This window comes from Tetranychus urticae, chromosome 2, assembly GCF_039701765.1.
Source record: "Tetranychus urticae isolate SD_2017Ah chromosome 2, NJAU_TeUrti_SD_1.0, whole genome shotgun sequence".
NCBI lineage: Eukaryota > Metazoa > Arthropoda > Arachnida > Trombidiformes > Tetranychidae > Tetranychus > Tetranychus urticae.
The window spans coordinates 15,165,681-15,185,701 of NC_142959.1; the positions used below are offsets into that span (position 1 = coordinate 15,165,681).

General features: G+C 33.5%; 5 protein-coding genes and 1 non-coding gene across 7 annotated transcripts; 4 read left to right on the forward strand and 2 right to left on the reverse strand.

Annotated features, from left to right (window-relative positions):
* The first annotated feature begins 1,599 nt into the window (after positions 1 to 1,599).
* TRNAT-UGU (transfer RNA threonine (anticodon UGU)) lies at positions 1,600 to 1,672 on the forward strand. The gene has a single exon. It is a non-coding gene; the product is annotated as a tRNA-Thr (tRNA).
* A 56-nt stretch (positions 1,673 to 1,728) lies between these two features.
* Positions 1,729 to 4,297, reverse strand: LOC107360942 (citrate synthase). The gene is made up of 6 exons (XM_015927668.3): positions 4,193 to 4,297; positions 4,015 to 4,065; positions 3,137 to 3,831; positions 2,771 to 3,002; positions 2,460 to 2,669; positions 1,729 to 2,351 (listed from the first exon to the last, which is right to left on the reverse strand). The coding sequence occupies exons 1-6, from the start codon at positions 4,232 to 4,234 to the stop codon at positions 2,187 to 2,189; spliced, it is 1,395 nt and encodes a 464-aa protein (XP_015783154.1). The 5' UTR covers positions 4,235 to 4,297; the 3' UTR covers positions 1,729 to 2,186.
* A 934-nt stretch (positions 4,298 to 5,231) lies between these two features.
* Surf4 (Surfeit locus protein 4) lies at positions 5,232 to 7,241 on the reverse strand. Its single transcript, XM_015927708.2, has 4 exons — positions 7,062 to 7,241; positions 6,790 to 6,900; positions 6,374 to 6,637; positions 5,232 to 6,186 (listed from the first exon to the last, which is right to left on the reverse strand). Exons 2-4 carry the CDS (start codon positions 6,844 to 6,846, stop codon positions 5,689 to 5,691), a joined length of 819 nt encoding a protein of 272 aa, XP_015783194.1. The 5' UTR covers positions 6,847 to 6,900; positions 7,062 to 7,241; the 3' UTR covers positions 5,232 to 5,688.
* LOC107360911 (sodium/potassium-transporting ATPase subunit alpha) lies at positions 7,235 to 12,852 on the forward strand. 2 transcript variants are annotated; one of them, XM_089267128.1, is made up of 7 exons: positions 7,235 to 7,318; positions 8,933 to 10,052; positions 10,132 to 10,376; positions 10,436 to 11,686; positions 11,754 to 11,884; positions 11,951 to 12,052; positions 12,114 to 12,852. In XM_089267128.1, exons 1-7 carry the CDS (start codon positions 7,250 to 7,252, stop codon positions 12,232 to 12,234), a joined length of 3,039 nt encoding a protein of 1,012 aa, XP_089123254.1. In that variant the 5' UTR covers positions 7,235 to 7,249; the 3' UTR covers positions 12,235 to 12,852. The 2 variants fall into 2 exon arrangements, with proteins under 2 accessions (XP_089123254.1, XP_015783121.2); XM_015927635.3 differs by lacking the exon at positions 7,235 to 7,318 and adding an exon at positions 8,302 to 8,440 and having other exon boundaries at positions 8,609 to 10,052.
* An 869-nt stretch (positions 12,853 to 13,721) lies between these two features.
* Positions 13,722 to 19,941, forward strand: RpS25 (ribosomal protein S25). Its single transcript, XM_015927744.3, has 4 exons — positions 13,722 to 13,802; positions 19,240 to 19,256; positions 19,347 to 19,430; positions 19,627 to 19,941. The coding sequence occupies exons 2-4, from the start codon at positions 19,254 to 19,256 to the stop codon at positions 19,885 to 19,887; spliced, it is 348 nt and encodes a 115-aa protein (XP_015783230.1). The 5' UTR covers positions 13,722 to 13,802; positions 19,240 to 19,253; the 3' UTR covers positions 19,888 to 19,941.
* Positions 13,779 to 15,672, forward strand: LOC107360931 (uncharacterized). Its single transcript, XM_015927658.3, has 2 exons — positions 13,779 to 13,885; positions 14,055 to 15,672. The coding sequence occupies exons 1-2, from the start codon at positions 13,847 to 13,849 to the stop codon at positions 15,468 to 15,470; spliced, it is 1,455 nt and encodes a 484-aa protein (XP_015783144.2). The 5' UTR covers positions 13,779 to 13,846; the 3' UTR covers positions 15,471 to 15,672.
* Positions 19,942 to 20,021: the final 80 nt, after the last annotated feature.

The following is a 20,021-nucleotide window of genomic DNA, read 5'->3' on the forward strand; positions in this document are numbered from 1 at the left end:
TTGTCTGACTGTGTTCAAAGATAAATGTTTGATACGAGATTATCTTTCATAAGGATTAGAATGGTGTAAGTCGTGAAAAATATCATGCTTACTGATCATGACTGGCGACTGTTAAGATAACAGATAAACATGTGAATAGTCGGTTCTATCCCAGTTCACGATAACAACTAATGTACAAAAGTCGAAAGAATTAGGTTTAAATAAAAAGTAAACAAAAAATTTTAATAACCACTGGTTGTGACTTGGCTCGATCTTCAACTAAATCAATGACTTTTGATCAAACTCAGCAGGATGAATTATGAGGGATTAATCAATTCTGGTCTTTCAAATGTTAACATTAATGTTATCAAAGTGGTAAATTGAATACAAATGTTGATAAAATGAAAAAACTCGAACTGAAAATAGTCAATCTAATTTTTAACTGAAAAAATTGGATTTGCAAAATTTCAATCCTTTAAAACATCGACCTGAGTGTCTTGCACACACGCGTGTTATCGTGAACTAGGAATACAACGTTCAAGGGTTAGTTAGGGCTCGAATCTCGGCAAGAACTGACTGCTGAACAAATCCTGTTTCTCCATCTTTCTTCTCAAGTTGAAGCGGACACACTCCAGCACTAAGGTTCAAAACACTCACCTAAGGTATCGTGGCTAGTCGGTTCAATCTATAAATCTGGGAATCAGTATTATAGCACTGTAGCCACTTGGAAATTTTTGTTTAACAGAAAATTCTGGGAACCACCGCCATAAAATTATGCAAAATTATTCAATTTGCAGACTCGGTTATTGAAAAGTTTCAAGCGTATTCGAAGCAGAGCGTTTCGCGAGGATATCGCATGCACTTCGATGCTGATTTAGAAGAATCGAGTTCTGCCACACATGATGGAACCAAATTTAAATTTTAATTAGTGCTTTTTGACGTATTTTCCCTAATATCAAGTTAATGAGGGAATGAAAATAAGAAAAGAGGAAAGAAATTAATAAAAATATTAACAAAGACCATTATGCTTCTACATTTGTTAATTTTCTTCATTAGTCCATCTGATGTTGCTTGTAACCCTTTAGATTGTATTGTTTAGTTACTTTCTCAAACTTCAATTCAACTCTTTTTGTAGCACTTTCAGCGATTTGGTTGATGTTTGGTTCATTGTGCGAAGCTTCTTTTGAGACTAATGATACAACTTGACTAACATTGCTTTTAACTCGTTCTAATAATGTTGCTTGTTTTCACCGGCTTCCACAATGGCATCAACGAAATTAATCAGCAGATTGATTGGCGATAAAACCTTTCCTTCCAAAAGTCGATCCAATTGACTGGTTGTTTTGACCTTAAACGCTTTGATCATACCAACTCTGTCTCCGTTTGTTCGTCTCAGTCGTTGTTAATTGTTGCTGATATCTTTATATTTATATTTTATAACTCATATTGAAAGTTTGTTTTCATGTTTAAACAGAAAAAATTAAAGATGAATAAAAATAATATAAAGTAAAAAGAAAGAAAAAAAAGAAAAAAGTAGAAAGAAAAAACTAATGGAAAAATTTAACATAGAAAAGAATAAATAAAAAATAACAATTATTTCAAGGAAATCAAAATAAAATCGGCCGCGTAGCTCAGTGGTTAGAGCACTGGTCTTGTAAACCAGGGGTCATGAGTTCAATCCTCATCGCGGCCTTTTTTTATTTCATCTATAGATGAATTTTTATCAGCAATCATAAAATGATAATCAAGTAATAATTGTAACATTGTTTTAATTTATTTATATTGCTATTATGTTTATGGGAGAATTTTTAAATTACTCTTATTGAGATGGTATTTTTATGCAGCAAGCTTCTTGGTTTCATGTTGTAATGGGATAATGGGAAGAGGTTTATTTTTATAATTTAAATTTTTCGCTATTAAATAGAGGATGAGACAGAAACAGAAAAAGAGAGGTGGAGAAAAACGAAAAAGAGACAAGGTGTAAGCGTGAGTGTGTGTGTGATTTGTGTTGAAAGTGAGATTGTAAGAGAAAGAGATAAAGAGAGTAAAAATAAAGAGGAAAAGAAAGGTAGAGAGAGAGAAATGAAAATAGATTTTGCGACAGTTTATCCTTGATTGCTCCTAAATTACTCGAATGCTTCTCTTGCTGTTGTATCGTGGATAAATGTGGTGGATTACGTTATCTCTTCAATTAACTATAACTTTATTCATGATGCGCCGACCATTTTCATTAAACCTTCGCTCGTCATTGATTTGGGTCGTTCAATGGGTAATCCAAGTCCTCGATCCCAGACTAATGAGGCAGTGACTCCAAGAGCACGAGAGACGCCAAAAAGAACGGTATAGAAAGTCATTTCTTTCAGACCATAGTACTGCAATTTGATTAAGAGATAGAAAAAGGTAAAGTAAGTATAAAGTAATAAAATCTAGAAACCTAAATGACAAGTGCATTTATTATAGCTATTGAGTTTCCTGATTACCTGAAGGATCACACCACTGTGAGCGTCAACGTTTGGCCAAGGGTTTTTTACTTTTCCAGTCTCCATGAGAATAGGAGGAACAACTTTGTAAATTGTAGACACTAATTTAAACATTGGATAGTCTGGTAAATGTTTTAAACAGAATTCTCGCTGCGCTGTGTATCGAGGATCAGTTTTACGTAAAACTGCGTGACCATAACCAGGAATAACCTAAATTTACAAAGCAAACAAAACAACAAGAGGATTAGATTACCATTTATTTTCTATTAATAGACTATAAAATCATGTTTATATTTGGATAATTGTCTAACCTGTCCTGATCCAAGAGTTTTACGACAGAAGTCGGAAATTTGTGCTTCAGATGGGTTATCACCCAATTGTTGTTGCATTTTGGTAATAAAAACCAAAACTTCTTGGTTGGCAAGACCATGAAGTGGCCCAGCTAAGCCACACATACCAGCAGCAAATGAGAGGTATGGATCAGATAAAGCGCTTCCGACAAGATGAGTAGCATGAGCACTTACATTACCTCCTTCGTGATCACTGTTAACATGTTGAAACAGCAGAAAACAAGAGGAAAATTATATCATTGAGTATATAACAACATGGTGAGAAAATTAATAGAGGGAAAGAGGGAAAGTAAAAACGTGATAAGCAAAATTTGTGAGCTAAGTTACCTGTGAATGGTGAGATATAGTCGCATTAATTCAGTGAATTTTTCATCCTTGAATCCTAACATATCAACGAAATTAGCTGACCAATCCTTGTTGGGATCAATAGCACCTATTGATGAACCATCTCTATAAAGATTTCGGTAAATAGTGGCAGCAATTGTTGGCAGTTTAGCGATTAAACTCATTGCATCGTCAAAAGTGTATTCCCAGTACTTTGATTTGTGAACACCTTCAGAGTATGCTTTAGCAAAAGCAGATTCAGTATTACAAGCAGTAATAGCCGCAGCAAATTGAGACATTGGATGAAGATGAGCTGGGAAATTATTTAACATTGTTACTACATGAGCAGGTAAATCTGCATGAGCTGCCCATTCCTTTGATAGATTCTTTACTTGGTTTTCTGTTGGCACTTCACCAGTCAATAAAAGCCAGAATAATCCTTCTGGTAAAGGTTCTTGACCACCGGGTGCTTTGGGTAAAAGATCTCGACATTCAGGAATTGAATAACCTCTGAACCTAATACCTTCTTCAGGGTCCAAATAAGAGGTTTCAGTAGCCAATGCTTTTATTCCTCTCATACCACCATAGATCATATCTACAGTAACTTCACCAACAACCTTACTTCCATAAACACCTCGAAATTCTTTGATTTTTTTGCCATGTTCACTAATCTTTGCACCAACTACATCTTTTAGCTCCTGATTACAAAAGATTGCAAAATAACACAAAAATTAACATATATCTGTAAGCTCAATGATTGAAAAGGTTAAAAGATTATGAAAATTATCGAGTAAAAATGAATAGTACAAGGTCATGAAAAGGTTAAAATAGCTGAGTAAAACTGATTGAAAATCCTTTTTAGAGTGAAATGGTCAACTTACGGATGAAGATGCATTCCTTGATGACAAAACACTGATGACCGGTCGGTTTTTCTATAAAAAAGTAGGGTAAAACAAAAATGAGTTAGTGGAATGAAACGAGTGAAGAAAAGATTATGATGAGAAGAATACAGGGGAAAGTAAACTGGCCATGGATCGGGTAAAGGTGACTTTTTCGTACCTGTAATTGAAAAGTTGTACGGGCTACACGAGAGAGGATCATTTTTATCGAGAACGATCACAGAATACCAAGTAATTTAATTCACAGAAATTCAATAGAGATATCGACTTTGAATGATAAAATGAGTTGTAAATGATAAAAAAAGCAGGTTTGTTAACGCATGGGCAAATTGCGGCTTCAACGATTCATTAATCGATTATTTGGTTAAGTTAATCGATTGAATGAAAAATTTAACAATTTAATTAATATTATGTCATAATATTTGCTTCATTCAAATGCAAAAAATTAACTTCTAAATTTAAAAATCTGATGTTCTTATGTGCATTTCAAATATTGCATCTTCTTTATATTGGAGAGGTTGAGGGTGAAGATATCGTATCAGTTAACCAACTAATCAAATACTTTAATGAGAAACATACAAAGTAATAATGACCGGAATATTCCGCTGCGCTGAATAGTGATTAATAAATGATTAACACATAATTTCCCAACAAATCAGTTCATCAGGTGATTACGTCTGACTGTTGGGAGCAATTCATTGTGAGAATGATCATGAATCATGATAATCTAGAGGCAGTTAATATAATGTGAAAAGTACAAAGAGTAAGAGACAATCTTTCAATTAACTTAAATTATAATTGTAATCCACTTCACTAATTGTCGGTGCGCATGATGTGATTGTAATGATATAACATTAAATATTTAATTCATGGACCAGAGTTTTAAAAGAGAGGATGAGGGTGAAGTATTTGACGCTACAGATAAAATTATACAATAAATGTATTTGAAACCAAAGTTGATTTGCTGACTATTTTTGTACAATGATGACATTGGTGAACACTCTAGGTTAAATTTTGCTCCATCAAGTAAAATATCATCCATGTGCATCTGATAATTGAGAGTTTAATCAAAATTGACATTTGATTTAATTTCTCCTACATGTTGATTGTTTCTTATTGGATTTTTAAAAGGCCATTGAGCAATTTGCTTCCTTCATGTTGGCGAAACGTTGTCGTAAATAAATAAAGTGAACTTATGATTGAATCGGGGCAGTTTAAATGTTTATATGTATCTGTGTGTATATATAAAAATTAACTCATTTATTTGTTGAAATCGATTGACCATGATTTCTTTTGGCTTAAACAAAAATCCAAAATCAACAGACAAAAAATGTTATGAGCCTGAAAGAGGAGCAGCAGAAGAGAGCGATAAAAAGTAAATAAAGAAGCGAAATAAAGAAGAACAAAATATGATCTGAGGAACATTCCGTTATTATAAAAGAATAGAATATAACTTTGTTGTATTTTTATATTTGGTTGATCTGCGAGGATTCCTGATTTTAAAGTTCTTTCTTTGTTGGAATCCTCTTGATGAGTAGATTTTTTTTCTATGATTGGTCTTGACAATATTTATTTTCCTTTTAAAAATATTCAATATTTATTAGTCTTCTTTGTCTCCTTTCTTCATTTATTAGTTATTGTACTGCTTCTTCCAAACTACCAACGTTTCTTATAATCGTCAATTGAAACACCTCCAGGACCAAGATAAACAACCATCAGTAAACCTCCAACCACGGATAGAGTTTGGAAGAAATCGTATTTAAGGAAATCTCGAACTGATTTATGTAAGTCTAATGTCCACCAAGCATTTAACCAGAAGTTGAGACAGGTTAGCCATAAAACAAGTACAAAAGCACTCAATTTAGTTTTAAAGCCAACAGTTACTAGAATCATGAGAGAACAGGCAACTGGAATCTGAATAAATTGGAGAAGACTGAATTCGAATCTTAAAACAGTGATGAACATGAAGACGAGCAAAATTCTTCCCAATAGCTGCATATAGTTTTTGGGTTTATTTTCATCAAGAGTTGGCACACCAGCAAATAAACTTCGACCTTCTTGTTTAGATTCAGCTAACAATAGTAAAACAGCACCACATAATGATAAATTTCTCAATAGAAAAGGTAGATCCCAAAGAATGCTGTAACCAATTGTCTGCAAAATAAGAAAAAATGCTTATTAGTTTTCATTGCATTAATCATTGTATTTACACTGCTATGATTTAAAAAAGTTATACGCAAACATTGTATCACGCAAGTTAATTTAAAGTCAATATTCCACCTCAACAAGATAAATACGTGTAATCAAGATGAAATAACTCTGATAATACTTGTGTACTGACCTGCACAACAATGATTGAGAATAATAAGAAACAGGCATATGGGACCTGATATCTAATGAGGACCATGATTGAGCCTCCTAATTGGCCGACAAGATTGAAGAGGACAAACATGGTAGCTAGAAAATAACCACAGCCCCATGACATGTTCATAAATTCTCGTTGTTCCGACCATTGAAGATACATACGGAAGCCATCCTCGATGAATGTTGATATTAAACATAGACGTGCTAGTGTTGGTAAAATATGTTTGGAATGGCGAAGTACCTAGAGACGAAACCGAGATGATAAAAGAAAAAGAATTTAAAAAAATGTTGAGATGTGTAAAGAATTATTGCCAAGTATTAGTGAAGTGAAATTGTAACAAGGTGATAAAAAGATGACAAGGCATCCAACGAGTCGAAATGAATGGTACAAACCTTATCAACTGTATCCTCGAGTTTGGGTAGAAGCCCATTTTGAACAAAATTATTCATCCTGAATATAGAATTGATTGATCTGGATTAAATCACTTTTCACAGGTTGGATGGCTAATCAAATTAGATGAACAGATCAAAAAATTAAATTAGATTAAGATAGAAGATAACACAAAAATAATGGAAATAGTCAACGTTGTATAATTTAAACAGAGCAAACACAGAGAACAGAGAAAAATATCAAACAAAATGTATACACAAATTTAAATAGCTACCTAGGATGATAATGGTTTAATCGAGTTGAATTGTTAATTGTCAGGCTTAAAGGAGATGTAGAGTACGAAATTATTTAAAAATAATAAAAACATGGACTAAAGATAATTAAATATACAAATGAATTGAAACCAGCATTAGGAAAGCCGTCTGAAAAATCCGTTTCTTGACACGCAGTCACCAGTCACATATGAGAGGGAAAGAAATGAAGGGAAAGAAAGAGAAAAATGAGAAAGAAGAGAAAGAAGAAAGTGAAAAAGTGGGGAACTGGAAAAAAATAAGGAAGGAAAATTCAAATTAAAATCAAATGGTAGATGAACATTATCAGATTAGTAGGTCAATTTACAATTGATTAACTGGTCTAAGTATTGGTCACTTTTTATGGTCTCAATTACATTAATAAATGGCATTGATATTTATTTTGCTTTTTTAGTGACAAGCTTCTGCTATCTGTATTATCAAATCAACGGCGGTTTTTAATTTTTGTTATTAATTAGTTTATATACATAATTAAAACACAGATAAAGGATAAATTACGAAAATTAACTTTAAGTTAATAATTCCATTAGATTTTCTGGAATCTTAGGTTTACAGTTGTAATTTGACTTATCTGAATAAAAGTTTTGGTGAGCTCAACTTCAAGACCAATCATGAGACCAATTTTGTCAGCTGTTAGTACAACATGTTTGTAGCTGTTGGTTATTTGAGCTTTGTAATTGTTACATTAAATTGGTTTATTTGTTTCAAATTTGGATACAATGGAAGGTGAGTATTCAATTTAATATTTTAATCTTCGATTAAATCTTATTTTTGGTCTTAATCTTGACTTTCATGCTTAATTTTCGTTCAGACGATTAATACTTTGAGTATCTTCCTGCGTTGATAGCCTTCTCTTGTTTATTAATTTACTTTAATTTTTTGTCTTTACAATTTATTCAGACTCACCATGATTAAGATCTATTAGGACTTGGCTTTGGGCTTACTTTAACCATTTAAACCCTTATAAGCCTTTTACTTGTCAAAGGAAAATTGAAACTGATTCGAATTGTATTTTTTAAACTATTGTCATCTCTAAAGAATTTATTTTACTTCGCATAATTCATGATAAATCTATGAGTATGTAACAAATTGTCAAATAAGCTGCTAAAAATCAGTTTACATTCCTATAGGTGGCAGGTAATCTGTTTATACCTGTTGGTCTCTGTTGATAGCAACCGTAAACTTTTCTCTTGCTTTGACTGTTGTTACCTGTTATTTCACTTGCATTTACCTCTCCCGCCAAGTTAATTTAAAAAATCATCCTTATTACAATTAATTAATCGTTGTACTACATAATCTAAGGCTCATCTGATGAGTCAAACTAATGAACATTGGATAGAATGTAAGTAACTATTCAGATTGCTTTTTTCATTAGTTTAAAATCAACTTGATTCTGTGACTTGAAAACTTTAACTCTTGAAGCCTCACCCTTTTTCTCTTTACCTTCTCCCCCTCTCTCTCTCTCAATGTCAGTTTTTAATCTATTTCCTTATCTTTCCTTTTCAATTAGTTTACAATTCAACTAGGACGACCTGTGGAATAGAAAAATCAATTGAATTAATTTCCCCTTCCCTGGTTCGGTGACTCTTTTCTCACTCTGTTTCTCAGCCTTTCTGTCACTTTTACTCTCTGGTTGACTTGACGGTGTTATAAACTTTCATCAAGTTTCAAGACCATGAGGGATATAGATTTAGCTGAAGAAACTGGCAGCTACAGATTAGCTGTGAGTCCTGATTTACCTGACGACGGTTTGACTCCAGAAGGTAGACCCAGAGCCTTAAGATTTAAGAAAACTGACTCCGCTCATTTGACAGAGAAGCCTGATGTAGCCGAGTTAAAGCAAGAGATACAGCTGGATGAACATCTCTTACCTTTGGATATATTGATTGGTCAACTTCAAACTGATCCAGATCTTGGTTTAACACCAGAACAAGCTCATGAAATGTTACTGAGAGAAGGGCCAAATATCTTGACTTCAACTAAAACTGTCTCTACACTATCACGGCTGACTCGTAATTTGTTTGGTGGCTTTTGTTTACTTCTTTGGGTTGGTGGATTCATTTCTCTGCTTGCCTATTTATTGAGAATCAGAGCTGGACAGGAATCACCTGAAGACAATCTTATTATTGCCATATTACTGATTGTTGTTGTCCTTGTGATTGGATTCACATCTTTCTACCAAGATACCAAGAGTGCAAAATTAATGGATGCTTTCCGTAAAATGATACCTCAAACAGCAACTGTTATTCGCAACGGGCAAAAATACAACATACCTGTTGAAGAAGTGGTTGTAGGTGACTTGATAGAAATTCGCAGTGGAGATCGAATCCCTGCTGATTTGAGAATTATTTCGTCGCAAGGATGCAAAGTTGACAATTCAAATCTAACTGGAGAATCAGAACCACAGCTGAGAAGTTATGAACTTACATCAAACAATCCCTTGGCTACTGCTAACCTTGCATTCTTCTCGACTCATTGTGTTGAAGGTATTGCTCGTGGTCTTGTCATATATACAGGTGACCGAACTGTCATGGGGCGCATCGCATCCCTAGCATCTGGACTTGAACTGACTGAACCTCCAATTGCCAAAGAAGTTGATAGGTTTATAAGGTTAATGACTGGAATCTCAGCCATTATTGGATGCGTCTTTTTCGTTTTTGCTTTCTTCAGAGGATATCTTTGGATCGATGCTGTTATACTTTTGATCGGTATCATCATTGCCAATGTCCCAGAAGGTTTACTTATTACTGTTACTATTTGTCTTGCTCTGACTGCCAAACGAATGGTTTCAAAAAATTGTTTAATAAAAAATTTGGAGGCTGTTGAAACTCTTGGCTCAGTTTCAATCATATGTTCCGATAAAACTGGAACATTAACACAAAATCGTATGACTATATCTCACATGTGGTTTGATAATCAAGTGGTAGAAGCTGATACAACAGAGGAACAAAATGGTTTGTTCATGCAACATTTTTCGTTCTATTTTTCATTTCTAACATATCTTCTCTTTCTTTCTACTTTCAATTCTATCAGGAGTTCTATTCGATAAAAAAGCTCCCGGATGGAAGAGTTTGTCTAGATGTGCCATGTTATGTTCACGTGCCGATTTCAAAGCTAATCAAGATCTTGTGCCAATTTTAAAACGCGAAACAACTGGAGACGCAACTGAAACAGCCATCCTCAAGTTCATGGAACTCTCTGTTGGTGACGTTATTTCTTATCGACAAGCTCATGCAAAAGTTTGCGAGATTCCTTTTAATCCAACTGATAAATTTCATGTGAGTTTTGTGACAAATCATAGTTTTTTCGAATTCTAATTCCTTATTTCTACTCATAGATCACTATTCATGAAATTGAGGATGGAATTAATGGTCATCACCTTCTTTGCATGAAAGGGGCTCCAGAAAAAGTCTTAGAAAGATGTCGTACTATTTACTTTAAAGGAAAAGAAAAGATTCTTACTCCAGAAATAAAAGAAGCTGTTATTGATAGACTTGCACACTTGGCAAGCGATGGAGAGCGTGTAATCGGGTTTTGTGATTTAACCTTACCCAAAGATAGATATCCTATTGGATATCTATTTGATCCGGACCTGAAAAATTTTCCCGACAGAGATCTACGATTCCTTGGCCTACTTTCAATGATCGATCCTCCCAGAGCTGCTGTTCCTGATGCAATCGCTCGCTGTCGATCCGCAGGAATCAGAGTTATCATGGTTACCGGTGATCATCCAGCTACAGCTAAAGCAATTGCTAAAAGTGTTGGAATTATCTCAAAAAATAATGAAACCGTAGAGGACATTGCTCAACGTCTCAAAATTAGACCCGAAGAAGTTGACACTCGACTTGCTAAGGCTATTGTTGTCCAAGGATTTCAATTGAAGACTATGATTAAATCAGAATTGGACTCAATTCTGACAACATACGATGAGATAGTATTCGCTCGAACATCTCCTCAACAGAAGCTTGCCATAGTTGAGGGATGTCAACGCATTGGAGCTGTAGTTGGTGCCACTGGGGACGGAGTTAATGACTCACCTGCGTTGAAACAGGCTGATATTGGTATTGCAATGGGAGTCACTGGAAGTGATGTGAGTAAGCAGGCTGCAGACATGATTTTGTTGGATGATAATTTCGCTACCATTGTTGCTGGAGTTGAAGAAGGTCGCTTAGTTTTTGAAAATTTAAAAAAATCTATGAAATACTTACTCACAAGTAACATGCCTGAAGTTGTCCCTTTCTTGCTGTTCGTAATCCTCGATATTCCACTGCCATTAGGAATTATAACAATTCTTTGTATCGATTTGATTACTGACTTGGCTCCTGGAGTTTCATTAGCTAACGAAGAACCTGAACATGATATTATGAGACGACATCCGAGGGATCCTAAAACTGAAACGCTAATTAATTCTCGTCTTATCACAATGTCCTATTTCCAAATCGGCGCTATTCAAGCTGTTGCAGGTTTTTTCGCTTACTTTGTAGTCATGTATGAAAATGGATGGTGGTTTACCACACTAGTTGGATTGCGAAGAGAGTGGAACTCAAACGCAATCAATGATCTTTTGGACTCTTATAATCAAGAATGGGTAAGAAAAATGCATTTCTAAAATCCTATTTTCTCTAATTACAATTTACTCTTTTAATTCCTGATAGACTTATAAACAGAGGAAAATATTAGAATATACCTGTCACACCGCTTTCTTTGTTACAATTGTCGTCGTTCAATGGGCTAATTTATTAATTTGTAAAACTCAAAGAAACTCAATTTTCCAACAAGGAATGAGGTAAGTTGTAAATTTCTCAATATGATTTTGGTTCAACTAATGTTCTGTAATTTTTTTTTCATCCAGAAATCATGTTCTCAACTTTTCGCTGCTATTTGAAACTATTCTAGCTATTCTACTGTGTTATTTCCCTGGCATGCAAATCATTTTCCGAATGTATCCTGTCAAGTAAGTATATCTTTCTTAATTTTTTTTGCACATCTAATCATAAATTTTAATTATTTTCCAGTTTCGCTGTGTGGTTTATTGGAATACCTTTTGCCTTTGTTGTTTTCATCTATGACGAGTCTAGAAAAGCAATTATTCGTAAAAATCCAGGAGGATGGCTTCAACAAGAAACACTTTATTGATCTCAAATATTGGAACTGAATGGCCTTATTTAGTTGTTTTTTTATCGTTTGCTCACACTAAAAGACAAAAAGTATCACCAAAAAGCTATTTTGCTTACAATAACTTATCCTCTCAGGGAATTTCTCTATTCATAGCATTCAATCTCACCTTTTTTTATATTCTTTTATACAAACGACAAACTTCTAGAAAGATGATTTTTTATACCTGTCATCTCTTTTTCGTCACCACTGTCCAATCATTGAACAAAATGAAATGCTGCTATCGATCTACAACCATGTCAACAAAAAATCGATTCAAGCAAAGAATCTGTCATTCCTGAATCTCAATCAAGATCGTCTATTTTTCAGCTTTACTGTCCTCACCCCTAAACTATTTTATTGATCACCATTTCTCTATTGTTAATCTCACCGGTCAAGATCTGTGTGCATTTGATGTGCAAAATTTTATTTTCTTTCACACATCTTCAAAATTTACATCCATCACAATCACTTTCATTATGACTTTGTCCAGATGATGTGCGATAGAAAACTGTTATTTATTCAAAACATTTGTATTCAATGTTTTCACGCTTGTGTACATGTTACATATTGATTATTAAAAAAGCTATGTAATATGAATTCCTTGTCTTTATACCTGTCTTTTAATTTTCGGTTGAAAACATATCACAAACATCTTACCGAATGATCCTTATTTAATCCTATTACAAGGAAAAGTAATTGATGATTGAAAATTGAATGACCTTTTCACATAAACCATCTTTTCACTCAACTAAACTAATATACATGTAATTGAGATTATAATATTGCTGCATAGTATAGGAGGTCTTTATTGATTTTTAATTGATGTTGAAAGGTTTCCACAACAAAGAGTAAAGTAGGAAGAGACAGCAATTTGGAAGGTAAAGACAAAAGTGTTGCCTTATCCCACCGGAGGGCACAAATTGCAAGAAAATCAAGAAAAAGTCTTTTGCTTCAATCAAATTTGTTTATTTTGCGGCGGTTAATTTAACAATATTTTTATAATTTTACTTTATTAAAACACCTTCATTCAATTTTCCAATTAGCCCCCTCCAGTGGGATAAGGCAACACTTTTGTCTTTACCTTCCAAATTGCTGTCTCTTCTACCTTACTCTTTGTTCCACAATGTATTCAGTGACTTTCAGATTAGCTAATCTTCAATGAAACTCAATTCAACTACTGTATTCACTGCTTTTTGAGATAACATAATCTTCGACTGCAAAACACTGCAAATCTAATTAAAATCTTGGACATGAATACAAATACTAATCATTATGATTAAATAAAGACCATGAAAACCTAAAAAATATCTAAAATAATCTCCCATCTTTAATTCCCAATTCCTTATATCAATTATAACAAACTTGTAAAATTTGTAACCAACAATAATCGTAATGTAACAAAAACATAACTTGTAAGACCCACTCTTTTTTAAAAATAGCGGCGATGCTTGTACAGGGGGAGCTTCAATGTCTCCTTGGTTACTTTTAGGAAACGGAAAGTAAGCTTTATTCTGCATATAACAGTCGGTTTTAGTTTAATAAGTTTGTGTTGTAGTTAATAATACCAACACCTGTAGTAAACAATCCAAGCATGGTAAACAATCCAAGCATGGTAAACAATCCAAGCATGGTAAGTAAAACAAACCATTCACCACTCAATCAAGACTTATGTCTATGAATAAACAAACACACACAATCAGTAAAATATTAACGAGAAAACTATTAACTAAGTAAACAAATTACAAAACAAAAATATAACAAAAAACTCATTCATTTTTCTTCTCAAAATTTTTATACAGACAAAAACAAACAACACCACGTTGATGGAACAATGGGAAAGTAACAAACAACTAACCGTTGAATTCATTCATGAGACCATCAACAACTCCACGAAGTACGTTGAATTCAAACACAAGTACAAAGAAGATGACATAAAAAAGGTCATCGTTCAAATTTGCAATAATCTCAGAAAAGACAAAATTCCAGAAGACTGGAATGCTACTATCATCAATCAAGCGGTTCAAATTACCAGATTTTATGCGGATATAATTAAAGCACAAAAGGCAAGCTTGCTTACCAAGAATAAAGCCAATGACAAAGCCACAGACAAAAATAACCAGAATAACAATAACGATATTGTAATCGCCAAAGGTCAACAGCCAAACAACAAAGAAAATCCAAATGCCAACAACATCAACAATGATTGTGTTATAGTATCAACGGAACAAAATGACACCAACTCGAACCAAGACAAGATTGAAAGAAAAAGAAAAGAACGCAATAATGAAGAAATAAATGAACCTATGATAGATGAAAGCAAACTCAATGAGATCATTGATCTGGACAATATCAACCCCACAAAGCGTCAAAGAGTCATCAGCAAAAACTATCTTAGAGATGAAAATGTCTTACAGCCAGGATGGCATAGAATCAACAACATCGAAACTAAACCTGTGGTCATCGCTAAACCAGATGGTAAACAATACAAGGATGCAACAGCATTAAAGAATGACATCTCCAATACACTTGTAGAAGAAACAGATGAATATGGTGAAATTGAACAGATCACTAAATCACAAAAGGTAGTGATCATTCATTTTGATGACATCGCAAATCGTGATAAATTTATGAAATATGTTAAAAATGCTCATTCAAACTGGAATTGTGAGATTCCCAGGTTGAAAAATCCATGCATAAGAATTAATGGTGTGTCCATCAAGAAAGAACCAAACTCAGAAATAAACTGGGACAAATGGTTGGAGAAACTTATTAACAAAAACAAATGGATTCCAAAAACTCAAGACTCTGTCTTTAAGATTAATTTCAGAGTCGAGAGAAACAACAAATGGAACATTGTTTTTGAGGTCTCTCCAAACATAAGACAAGCAATAATAGCCAAACAGGGTAAAATCTTCTCAGGTATTCAAAAATATGATGTTTACGACACATTTAATATACATACATGTTATAATTGCTCAAGTTATGGACACACCACTAATCAGTGTGGACAACAACCTGTGTGTCGATATTGTGCTAAACAACATTACACTAAATGTCAAGTAAAATCAACCAGTAATTTTAAATGCCATGCTTGCAAAAACTCAGGACATGCTTTCAATCATCCTGAATGCCCACAATTCCTATGGAGATTAAAACATGAACTTCAGTTCATCAACATGAACTATGAGTTAATCATGACTCCACCAAATCAATGAAACAACATAAGTACAAGATGTGGACAATGAGCATCACTTAAACAATTCCTTTCTTTTTTCATAAATTCACTCTCCTAATTTTTTTTTCATTTTTTGCTAACAACAATACAATCCTCATCCTCTTTTACAAAACCTCTCAAAACTGCCTGAATTGTACTTTCTCTAATTTCACTCCAATAAAAGAATCATGATAATACAACAGAACATTTCACTAATTTACTTTTTATCTTTTTTTCTTCTTCCTCTCTAATCACAAAAACCACAACAATAGAAGGAAACAAAACAAACAAAAAGACAATGTACACCTGCTTACATCCTTGACCACAACTACAGCCTGCCTAAAGTTGATAAATTAACCATAAAACTAATCAATCACAACTGTCATATCAACTCAGAATTGACAAAGAAATACCTTGCAGGTAACTTAAACAACACTATCATAAATTTACAAGAAATCAATCACAAACAAATTGAAAACGCCAACAGCAATAACAACATTATCATCAATGGTACCTCAGCCATAGTAACACCAAACAACTACAAGATTATCAAGAAATACATAATCTCCACAAACTCAGTTGCAGTAAGAATCAAAATGAAAAATTTCGACTTCATGATCTTCAATATCCACCTTCAACCTTTTATGTCAAACAGAATGAAAGAAGCGCTTGAACAAATATCCTCACAAATCAATTGCAATCAGAATCTACCAATCATAATAGCTGGCGACTTTAATAGTGAAGCTATCAAATGGACACCAATACATTTAACAAAAAGAACAGCATTATCAAGAGGGAAAAGATGGTCCGGTGGAAAAGTCATAGACAAATGGTTAAACAGCATGAAATTTCCACTTGAATCAGCTTTTGAACCAGAACCACAAAACTATACAAGATTCAATAATGGCAACCCATCATATATTGATGCGGTTCTTCACAACAAGAAAGCAGAACTAACTTACTGTAAACTCATGGATCAGCCCCTGTCTGATCACAGGGCCCTAATCACAAAATTTAGACTCAACAGCTCAAAAAAGACAACAATACCAAGAAGAAGAATACTTTTCAAGAGAACCAAACTCAATGAAGTAAGAATCAGAGAAAAGAACCAAGAAAAACATATTGACCGAGCAGTACTGAACATCATAAAACACCCCAACATCCATGGCAAATGGGTAAAAGCAAACAACAATCAAACTAGAAGAATGAAAATACTAAGATCAAGAGAAAGAGCTGGTGACATAAAAGCTACAAGAATCATCAAATATAAAATAAACAACTTCTCCATCAAAAACATATTAAACAACACCAAAGACAGCAAAAAATGCTGGCAAATCATCAACAAATTTATCATCCAAAAAACAGATCGAATTGATATTGAACAAATGGCAATGGAAAATGACAAACTGATGGACAACATCTCAGACACAATCAAGAGTTATAAATATAAATCACCAAAAATCAAAAAAGATGAACCAATCAAGAAAATAAATCGCAATGGGATAACCTTTGACGAAATCAAAGAACTCGAAAAATACAAAGCGAAAACTTCCTCTGGAATCGCTGATGACTTCAGCATCCATCAATGGAATAAAGTCTGGAGAGACAACAAATACTATATTATCAAAATCATTGATCTAATATTCAAAACGGAACAAATTCCCAACAGATGCAAAATCTCAGGAATAACCATGTTAGTCAAACCAGACGGCATCTCATTAAGACAAATTAGATTACAATCACACCTAATGAAAGTAATTGACAAAATACTCACAACAAGACTACAAAAATACATACACCTTCTAATCAATAACAATCAATTTGCTTATACCCCTGAAAAGAGCTACATGGATGCAGTTATAACAATAAACAAATTGTTATCAAAGGAAGATGTAATTGTCAAAGTAGATCTAACCAAGGCCTTTGACAATATCAACAAAGATATAATATATAAAAGACTTGAAAACATCGTTGATGAACAAACATTAAACCTTATCAAAAGTTTTTGCACAGACAGATGGGCAAAGATAAGGTTTAGAAATGAAAATTTCTACTCAAGAGATGATACTGGTGTACCACAGGGTTCCAGCCTAGGTCCTCTAATGTACATTATTGGTATGGAACAAGCACTGGACATACTTAGACTCAAAGGATACAATTTTGTCGCTTATGCAGATGATATTGCAATCATCGCAAAGTATCAAAAAATTCTAACTGACCTAAATTTCATACTTGATGACATAAAAGTAGCCTTCTCAACCATAGACCTTCAAATAAATGAAAAAAAGACAATAATACAAGCAATGAATGAGGAAGAAAGATTCAACCTTGAATACATTTACAGAGACATCAAAGTTGAAGGGAAAATGGACTTCCTAGGCATTAAGATTAAAGGCAACATCAATGAAGCATTAATCGAAGATATAATGATCAAATCACTGGAAACGATCAGACCAAATCTGAATACCATAACAACACTTAAACCTAAGATTAGGAATTTAATCTGCAATGCTTTTATTTCCTCCAGCATCAGAAGCTTTGCTTTTCTAGCCATAAAAGAATACACCTCAACAGTCAATCTTACCTGCAATCTACAAAGATACATCAAAAGGACAAATAGAGTGATTGCAAAAACTTTCTTTTGTGCAGAAGCTGGACATTGGTTCCCAACCCTTATTCTTGGTATCAAAAATCCTTGGTTGCATGAAATACCAAATTATATCACAAAAATTATCAAACATAATGAACAACATAAGTTTGATATAATCAAAGATCTACATTTAACAGAACTAAACATTGATGGGAGAGAAGTTTCACAACTTGAATTCTACAAAAAACAAAAACAACAAGAAACCGGAAACATTTACAAAATAGTAAATGGATACTCGAATACAATTGCGATAAAAACGAACCACAAAACTTACAACTTTCAGATTAAAAACTACAACTCTATTCAACACAAAATGATCACAGCCATCAACATCGTAACACAAACAATAATCACAGAAAACAAACCATCAAATCATATCATAATACCTACAACTCTAAAATCACAAAATCAAATCAAAGAAATTAGAAAATTACTTTTTAAACTCAACAACACAAATTGGACATGGGATTGGGGCGAGTTGGACAAGGAGATCGTAATATGCCAAAAGGAGGTGATAGCGATCACAAGGGAACTGGACATTTACAAAACTGCTGAAAAAAACCTTAAACAATGGCTCATCTTCCACATGAAAAAAGAAGAGAACACGGCAATAATCTTGAACCCAAACTTTGAATTAAAAACGCTGGAATTCATTGGAGGTCGTAAAACCAAATACCTGATTGAACTGATTAGGAACATAACTCGACTAAGAAGCAGAGCGAAATGCTGTAACGAAGAAAAACCAAACACTCATCATTACATTTTCAACTGTAAAACCATGGAAAACCTAATCGAAACAGACAACTTTAATGTTTTCAGCTCCAAACAAAATCAATGTAAAATTATTAAATCCCTTGAAAATATCCTTGAAAAACTATCCCAAATCAACTCCAACAACCCGAATTATAACAAACTTAAATTGTCAAACTATGTAAAATATGTAATACCCAAAAACAAACCAAATATGTAAAAAACAAACCAACTATGTAAAAAAACAAATTTGGCGGTGATGCCTTTCCAGGGGGAGCTTTAGTTCTCTAACTTTCGTCTCCCTAGCTACTTTCCGGAAACGGATAAGTTGGCAACACTTGTATAAAACAACTCTTTCTGAGCAATAAATTGTTTTCTATCATCATGGTAAGTCATCTTAATTTTTATTAATTGATTCAATTTTAATTATTCTATGTTTTAATGATTGATTTTGTCTTTTCTTTGTGAACAATTTAGCCACCCAAGCAAGATTCAAAGAAAAAAACTGATACCAAGGCTCCTAAGAAGAAGGAAGGAGGAGGAGGAAAGGCCAAGAAAAAGGTTTGTTGATTTGATTATCTGTTTTGTAATTTAATTTAGCTGGCCATTGTATTTAATTTAATACAATCTGAAAGCTGTTGACCCTTTATGCCCTATTTTTGTTGATCTCAGTATCTTCAAAAACTCTATTCGCTAATGGCAAGTGTTTTAATAATTTACTAATACTCCATCTTCTTTCTCTTCTTAACCTTTGTAGAAGTGGTCAAAAGGAAAAGTCCGAGATAAGTTGAACAACTTAGTCTTATTCGACAAAGCTACCTATGATAAATTATTAAAAGAAGTACCTAGTTACAAACTTATAACTCCTTCAGTTGTATCTGAAAGGTTGAAGATCCGTGGATCATTAGCAAGGAAAGCCTTGGAAGAACTTCTTCAAAAAGGACTGATAAAGCAAGTGATCAAACATCACTCTCAAATCATCTACACTCGTAACACTATTGCTGGTGAAGTCCAGTAATATTTGGTATTTATAATCAAATTTTTGATTAATAAAATGTTTTGAACTTCTAAATACGATTTCTTGTCCAGTGATTTTTTATAAATGATTACGGGTTGATGTCTTTGGATTGTTATACGATTCCGAAAAGAAAC